At 50.0% G+C, this 7,744-nt stretch overlaps 1 protein-coding gene across 1 annotated transcript in view; it reads left to right on the top strand.

Annotated features, from left to right (window-relative positions):
- The window catches only part of CUNH10orf90 (chromosome unknown C10orf90 homolog), a 226,865-nt gene extending 221,017 nt beyond the window's left edge, over positions 1-5,848 (top strand). The window contains exons 9-10 of the mRNA XM_077762975.1: positions 5,496-5,595; positions 5,683-5,848. Coding sequence (XP_077619101.1) covers positions 5,496-5,595; positions 5,683-5,721 — 139 coding nt within the window. The 3' untranslated portion in view covers positions 5,722-5,848. The remainder of the gene's footprint in view (positions 1-5,495; positions 5,596-5,682) is intronic.
- The last annotated feature ends 1,896 nt before the right edge of the window (positions 5,849-7,744 follow it).

Below are 7,744 nucleotides of genomic sequence, written 5' to 3'. Positions count from 1 at the left end.
AACTCACAGACAGTGAGATCATGACCTGAGCCGAAAGTGGACACTTGACCGACTGAGCCACTCAGGCGCCCCGGCCTCGCTTGACTCTTGAGCAGCTCCTGAGGAGATGCTAATCCAGATTTGAGTCTAAGTTTTTGTAGAGGCACCTTCTCCTTGCCTGAGTGGGAGTCTCCAAGCAGTCACACCAGTGCCCACCTTAAGGTGCCACCCATTTCTTTGGGAAAGTCGTTGGGATGTGTCCAAGGCTCTCCCCTCTGCCCCGGTCCTACTTGTAGCAAAAGCCAAGGGTGGGCGCCGGGAGGCACCTTGGAAATCTTCATGGTACAGTTGGCTGCTCCTCTCTCTCATTCCTTTCCAAACACTGGGGGCATTTCCCCCTAGCTGGGAACATTCTTCGGATTGTTTTGACTCCTCTCCCATTTCTTCCTTGAGTCTGACCTTTGAAGTTAAGGAATGGTGCCATTTTTTCTTTTATGTTAAATAACCAGCCAGAGTACAAGCTCAGCCACTGTGTTGTTTCCAGTTTGTAAATCAGTACCAGTGTTTTCTTTCTCCAGAGGGGACAAGTTTGTTAGTTTCCTTGTCTTCACCACCTCCCGCTTTGTGTATATTCACGGAAAAATCTGTAAGCCTGAGAAGTCTTGCGTGGCTCTGCTGAGTGAGGGGATAGATCCATGTGGAGATTAATAGAGACACAAGGGGTCTTTGCCAGGGAGCCCCTTTCAACTCCATGATGCTTAGCTAGGATGCTGAGTTGTATGTCTGCTTATGCCCAGTGGAGGAGGTGAGCTGGTCACCATGTAGGTGTTTTGGAAGGTGTGGCGACTTCTCAGATGTAAGTCCATGTAACACATACCCCAAGAGTATTTTTGTGTGACGAACTCTTGGCTAATCTATAGGGCTGAGAGCATCGCGGGAATGTGAGTTATTGCACAAAGGTATATATACACTATTTTTACAAAGAATACATACTGCTTTTGGGGCACCTTGGTGGCTCTGTCGGTTAAGCATCCAACTCTTGGTTTCAGCTCAGGTCATGATCTCATGGTTCGTGAGTTCAGTGCAGAGCCTGCTTGGGATTCTCCCTCTCTCCCCTCTCTCTCTCTGCCCCTCCTGTGTGCTCTCCCTCTCTCCCTCTCTGTCTGTCTCTCTCTCTTTCTTAAAATAAATAAACTTTTAAATAAGTATGTACCATTTTTAATCTACAAACATCATTGTAATTAGTAATACGTATTTACACTGAAAAACATTCCAGACTCATAGTAATTTTGAGTCACTATGTACTTTCTCAAAGGGTACTAGACAGGCACTCCTACAATGTTGTCGTCCATTGCCTTTCTGACTCTGAAAAGGGGTGTTCCTCCATTGGAATGGATGCAGAGGCTGAATGTCCCTGAGGGAGGGCCCCACTTGTGTCAACCCCTGCTCTCAAAATGCTCTGTGATAGCTGGGAGACCCCCTTATCCTCAGAGGTACCAAAACCCTGGTGTGGAGAGCTTTTGTGGGTGATATGACCGGACACCCAGGGCCGCATACCCAGGATGACCCTGACACACATTTTAGGGCCACCTTGGCACCATCCCCTGCACACTATGAATGTTGCTAGATGAAGCCGGCAAAGGAGTCCCTGTCCACAAAGTATGTGAGACGCTGACCTTGTACTTCACGTCTGTGTTTAACTGTCATCAGGACCAACCTGCTGGCTCAGTTTCAGTGTAACTGTTTATGGTATATGAGCGCCCACTGAGCGCTGCAGTATTTGTAACAGGACGGGGCTTAGACTGAGGATCGATAGCAAAGTGTGTACTGGGTTTCCCATAATGTTTCTCTAGAAACGTGCAATAGCCACACCCTCTGAAATTAACCCTCTTTCCGTTTCTTTCCAGATAACTTGTTCAAACCCAAAGAAAGGTACATTTCAGAGAAGGAGATGCACATGCGATCTAAAAGGTACTTGGTGATTGCGTGAGGTCGAAAAAGGTGGGGGGAGATGGCGGAGGGGTGGCCGACGCATCCACGCGCTGCCCAGAGGGGCCACTAATTCTGGGTCTACCTTTAAGGGCTGAGGTCTTCGTGGCCATGAATTGAAAAGCTGGCTACAAGAAGTGCATTTGTCCAGTTGCATTTCTGAATGTTAATGCCGTTCTTGGAAAAGCCTTAGGGAAGCGGTGGGTCTCGGAATCAGAACCGATCCAGTAATTGGTCTCTGAGGGGTCCCCAGGCCCGTAACAGGAACGCTTCTGCACACTCTCCTCGCCTCTCTGGGCAGGTGCTGCTGGTCGCTGTGCACCTTTGAAGGTAGTCTTATGAGGGGGAGAGAGGTGGTTTGCCCTGAGGCTTTGACAGGAGCAGAGCCTGAGGAAGAGTCCAGACTTGGAGGCCACCGGCGTGTGGGAGCCAGCAAAGCCACAGAGGGCCGCGCGCTGGCGTGGTGTCCCAGTCTCCCATCCCCGGTGGGCTTCCTGGCCTTGCTGTCCGCAAACTCTCCCTGTTCTGTCTGGCCAGTTGCTACTCTAGGCCTCTACCAATTCTCACCAACCTGACGCCCACAAAGGGGGCCGGTCTTCCTGAGCCCCGGCCTCATCACCAAAATGTAATAACCCAGCAATGATGGCCAAGTTCATGCAAGTGAAGTGTCATTTGTTTATAATGAAGTATCTCGCACTAGGAGGAACTATAGTAATTAAACCAAACTGATAGTGTGCTTAGAGAAACCGCTGAAATCAGAAGGGTGTGTTGCGCCGCAGCCCAGGTGCAAGATTTCTGCTTTCACCATGATTGTATTCTTTCTGTGATAATTAGGTCACGTTGGTCATCTGCAGGGAACCCCTTTGTAAGTGAAAAAGCACGAGCAAGGAGAAGGGGTCCATCCCATCAGCGACCTGATTCACCACCTTCTAGCTGGGGGTTTATAAGGCCACTGGGTTTTTGGACTTGCTGTTTTAGAAGTGTAGAGCTATGTATACCTCATGCCAAAAGTATTCCTTTTTCAGTTTAGTGAAAAAATTCAGCCAACTCTTTCCCTCCCTGTCTCCAAACCCAAAACCATTGTTATGGGGCCTTGCAGTTAAAATAATAGATCTCAGGGGCGCCTGGGTGGCTTAGTCGGTTAAGCGTCTGACTTTCGCTTAGGTCATGATCTCGCGGTGCGTGGGTTCGAGCCCCGCGTCGGGCTCTGTGCTGACTGCCAGCTCAGAGCCTGGAGCCTATTTCAGAGTCTGTGTCTCCCTCTCTCTCTGACCCTCCCCTGCTCACGCTGTCTCTCTCTCTCTCTCTCTGTCTCCTAGAAATAAATAAAAATATTTAAAAAAATAATAATAATAGATCTCAAAGCAGCATCCATGGAGGACAGGATTGTTCAGGTTCTCCTGAAAAGGAAACCGAGGTTCAGAGAGGACACACAAGCAAGGTGAAGCTTCTTCCCCTGGAAGGAGTCAGTGCTTGGGTTTACACTCTGTGCCCTGAGTGGGATCTGGCCCTGGCTCTCAGACCTCACCCACCCACGGTCACACCGGAGCTTTCTTTTCTTTTGTATTCTTTGTTATTAGTTTTATTGTTCAATTACATTTTCATCTTAAAAAGTCAAACAGTGGAGATAAGGCTACAGTCCCCTATGACCAACGGTCTTCTCTCCCACATCACTTCCCTACACCCAGGCCTTTCTCCAGAGACCCACAGTTATCAGCCATCTACGTATCCTTCCCGGCCTTTCTCTGCCTAAAGATAGACTTTTATTTGTACATCCACGACTATCCAATTTTTAACCACAAATGGCATCACACTACATATATGGAAAAATAATATATGTATTATTATAGCCTTTTTTCACTTTATAATATGTCTGTGAAGTCATTCTGTGTCAAAAGATGCAAATACAGATGATTTTCCTCATTCGCTTAAATATCTGCCATGTGGTGCATTGTATGGATATACCATAAGTTATTTAGGAAGTTCTTTTTTAAAAAAAATTTTTTTAATGTTTTATTTATTTTAGAGAGAAAGAGAGAGAGAGAGAGGTAGCACGAGCAGGGGAGGGCTCAGAGAGAGAGGGAGACACAGAATCTGAAGCAGGCTCCAGGCTCTGAGCTGTCAGCACAGAACCCAACGCGGGGCTCAAACCCACGAACTGTGAGATCATGACCTGAGCCGAAGTCGGACACTTAACCAACTGAGCCCCCTAGGAGCCCCTTTAGGAAGTCCTTTTAACAAAATACTGCCAAAGCTCTAGGAGTGAGACCTAGGAATTTTTGTCTTAAATTGCCCACATGATTCAGATGGTCAGGAAGATGCTCTCTGTGCATCTGAATAGATTTCCACTGTGGAACTTTGGGACAGTCCTCTCCCTGGCCCTTTCCAGAATAGTCCCTGGATATGCAAACAATACGTTCATTTATTCATTCAAACTACGTCAACAGCATAAGCATTTCCCAGACCCTTTATGCTCCATGGTCTGGGGGCAGTGCTGTGTAGAGATGGACAGACCAAGGTTCGAAGCCCAGCCCACCTGACACGCGTCTCCCCGCCTCGCTGGGGCTGGCGTTCCTCATTCCTCTGGAAGAAGGATGCTACGTGCCTGTCCAATGTCATGAGGATTGAGAACATTCACGTCAGGTGATTAGCCTGGTGCACGATAACCAAGATCGTGTCGCCTTCTAATTTTGTCATCATTAATATTTTTATACTTCGTCGACTATTATTTTAACAGTGGAACCTATTAAATTTTGTCTGGCTTTCAAACGTGAAAGAACTTGAAAAAAAAGGTGTTTTTCCACATGCTATGCATCCAGCACCCCAAAAGCCCAGTCCTTCTGCCGTGTCTCTGGATCCTCGCAGAAATACTGTTCGGCATCGATGCGCAAACAGCTCCCGTTAGGGGCTGGGAAAGAAGGATCCAGAAGAAGGTCTCTTGGGCCCCACTTGTCACTTGGAAACGCCTAACTTTATACCAGGACAAGAGCATAATACGTATGCCCGAGACGTATTTGGAAGCAGTTTAATTAGGAAGGCATTAGGCTAAGAGGTAAATACACATTTATGTGCGTGTCATTCCAATATAATTCCTGCCACTCCCACGTATGTGCTGCTCCTTTTCTAAGTCACAGGAAGGTTAAAAAAAAAAAAAAGTGTAGCAAAATCATATCCAGGGCAAGTTTACACGGAGTGGCAAAGCGGTGGGTTTGGACTCTCCCACGTTATACAAGCATGTCTTAGACAGTGGGGGTGGGTGAAGAAGGCACTGCCACTCCCACAGCTGGCCTCTCAGCTTGGCCCCCGGGGGACCCTGCGGCTGGTCCTGTCCCAGCCTCCGCAGCCCGTTCTGGAGACGGAGATGGTCAGGGCAGCCCTGGGTCAGGCGCCTCCCAGCCCCAGGATGGCCCCTCCACCCCTGGCCCCCTCCTTGCAGTGGGAGAGTCTGCCGACCAGACAGGACACAGCCCCACCGCGGGCGCACACTGTTTTGCTGCCATTCCACGTGTTTTCTGAATCTGTTTCAGAATCTATAATAACTTGCCGGAAGTTAAAAGGAAAAAAGAAGAACAAAAGAAAAGAGTGATCTTACAGAGCAACAGGCTCCGTGCTGAAGTCTTCAAAAAGGTAATGGCCTGGCCGCCAGCAGGTGTGACGCGTGTGTGGTGCAGATGCTGAACCTGAACTTGACATGTTTGTCTCCTGCTTCCCTAGCAATTACTGGACCAGCTCCTTCAAAGGAACGCAGTCTAAACACACAGGCCGCCTGCCAACTCCCTACCTGGACCCGGGATGGCTTCAAACGCTGGGTCAACCATTAAATGTAGCATCATCTTCGTGATACGAAACACTTATTTTATTTTTGCTTTTTTTTTTTTTTCCAGAAAGGAAAACCTAGCTTCCTGAATTGCTTACCCAAACCACACATAAACAGTAACCCTTGACGAAACGGGTCACCAGACTGCTGAGGGGTGCCCAGCGCAATGCAAGCCTCCAGGCACAGTCCCTTCATTTTTCCACTTTGGATTTTACCTTTAGCTTCTGATTTTCATACCCGCCATTTCCACCAAGGCAGAAAGGCCTTAGACGTTCACAGAGGCTTAGACCCCAGGGTTTGGGTTTTTGTGTTTTTTTTCCCCCAGCAAATTTTTGGGACCCAAATCTATCACTTTTTAAGTATCAATCCCAACTTTTGCCAGTTCTGCAAACTCCAGGTCAGCACCCAGTAGGCTTAAAAATTCCGTGGCTGTCTGGGCTGCAGAATGCTAGAAGCTGACCTTGGAAGGAAGGGGGTGCTTTGCCAGAGGCCGGGGGACGTGGATCCTGTTTCTCTGTGGCCTGGGGTGGCCAAAGCACCCTCACTACCCCGCCCCACTCTGAGTGCTGCTCTAGGAAAAGACTCGATGTCCACAGAAGCCACAAGAGCAGAATTGGTGGGAAAACATCACAGATGATGTCAGCGTTTCCCGTGAAGCCCCCTCCTCCCGAAACAAGGGGCAGCCATGTCGCTAAAACTGGGGTGATGGCTCCGGCTCTGCCCTGTGGCCTTCCGACACTGACGTTGTTCAGTATTTACAAATGTGTGTTTGGGGAGCTAAGTACTAACTAGTTTTTATCAAAAGTGGAAATAAATGCAGTTATTACAAAAATTGGAGTGTCGCTCTGTTACGTATTCCACGTTATGAACCGAGCAGCCGCTATGGATGACAGTCAGTGAGAAGTGGCCTCTGACCCCCTCTTAGGGCCACAGCACCCAGGTCCGGAGCCCCGTGCTCCCTGATGCCCCGGGGAGGAAGGGCGTCCGGGGAGAGCAGGCCTGGGAGACGCCACGCCCCATCCTTCCTCCCAGCACTGCACACACCGTCCCTCCTTCTAGAACGCCTTTCATTTCTGGGTCTGCCGGAAAACTGCTTAAAGACTCCACATCCCTCCTCACACCTTCCCCTCTGCCCTGCCCTCCGGGCCGAACTGGCGCTTTGTCCTTTGGGCACATTGGACCAGAACCCGCCGGCACAGACGACAGAATGGTGACATCGGACCAGAACCTGCCTGTGGAGGCGACGAAACAGCAACACTGGACCAGAACCTGCTGGCGGAGACGAGGGAACAGGGTCGGGAGACGCCCGATTCAGGTCTTGGCCGCACTGCTCCGGGTCTGGGCCCTCAGGCAAGGGCGTCGGTCTGGATCCAGTCGGGAGAGAGAAGCCACACAGTAACTTGGACTTGGGCGGGGAAGCATAATGTCTGTAATTATTTACCACGGCGGGACTGCAGTAACGTGGGATCTGTGAGTGAGACGTGGAGGGAACGTGAAGGGGTGCGGGTGGGACAGCAGTGACCCTGGAGCAGGTAGGATGCAGAGGCTTGATCGTGGCTCTGCAGGTGACAGGCGTTCGTGTGGTGCCCTGCTGACGGATCTTGTTGAAAATCCTCCCTCTGGAACTTGCCAGAAGCCGGATCTCTACGACGCGCGGGGAGCCATGTTCCTCTGCTGCAGTGCCGCCGAGGGGTCCTGGGGCAGCAGCCGCAGCCCAGCCCACAGGAGCTGCTGAGCAAACGGTCCCAGGCCTAGAGCAGCACCCTTCTCCCCTGCGGAGCCTCCGTCTCCTTTACCGACAAAGCTTGGCCTTGTGCCCGCAAGCAGAGGGAAGACAGAGGGCTCGGGTTCATTTCTTTTTTTTTTTTTTTATGTTTTATTTATTTCTAGGAGACAGAGAGACAGCGTGAGCAGGGGAGGGTCAGAGAGAGAGGGAGACACAGACTCTGAAACAGGCTC

This window comes from Crocuta crocuta, unplaced genomic scaffold, assembly GCF_008692635.1.
Source record: "Crocuta crocuta isolate KB4526 unplaced genomic scaffold, BGI_CrCroc_1.0 scaffold466, whole genome shotgun sequence".
NCBI lineage: Eukaryota > Metazoa > Chordata > Mammalia > Carnivora > Hyaenidae > Crocuta > Crocuta crocuta.
Note: the sequence above shows the minus strand (reverse complement) of the source record. Positions and strands in the feature narration are given on the sequence as shown.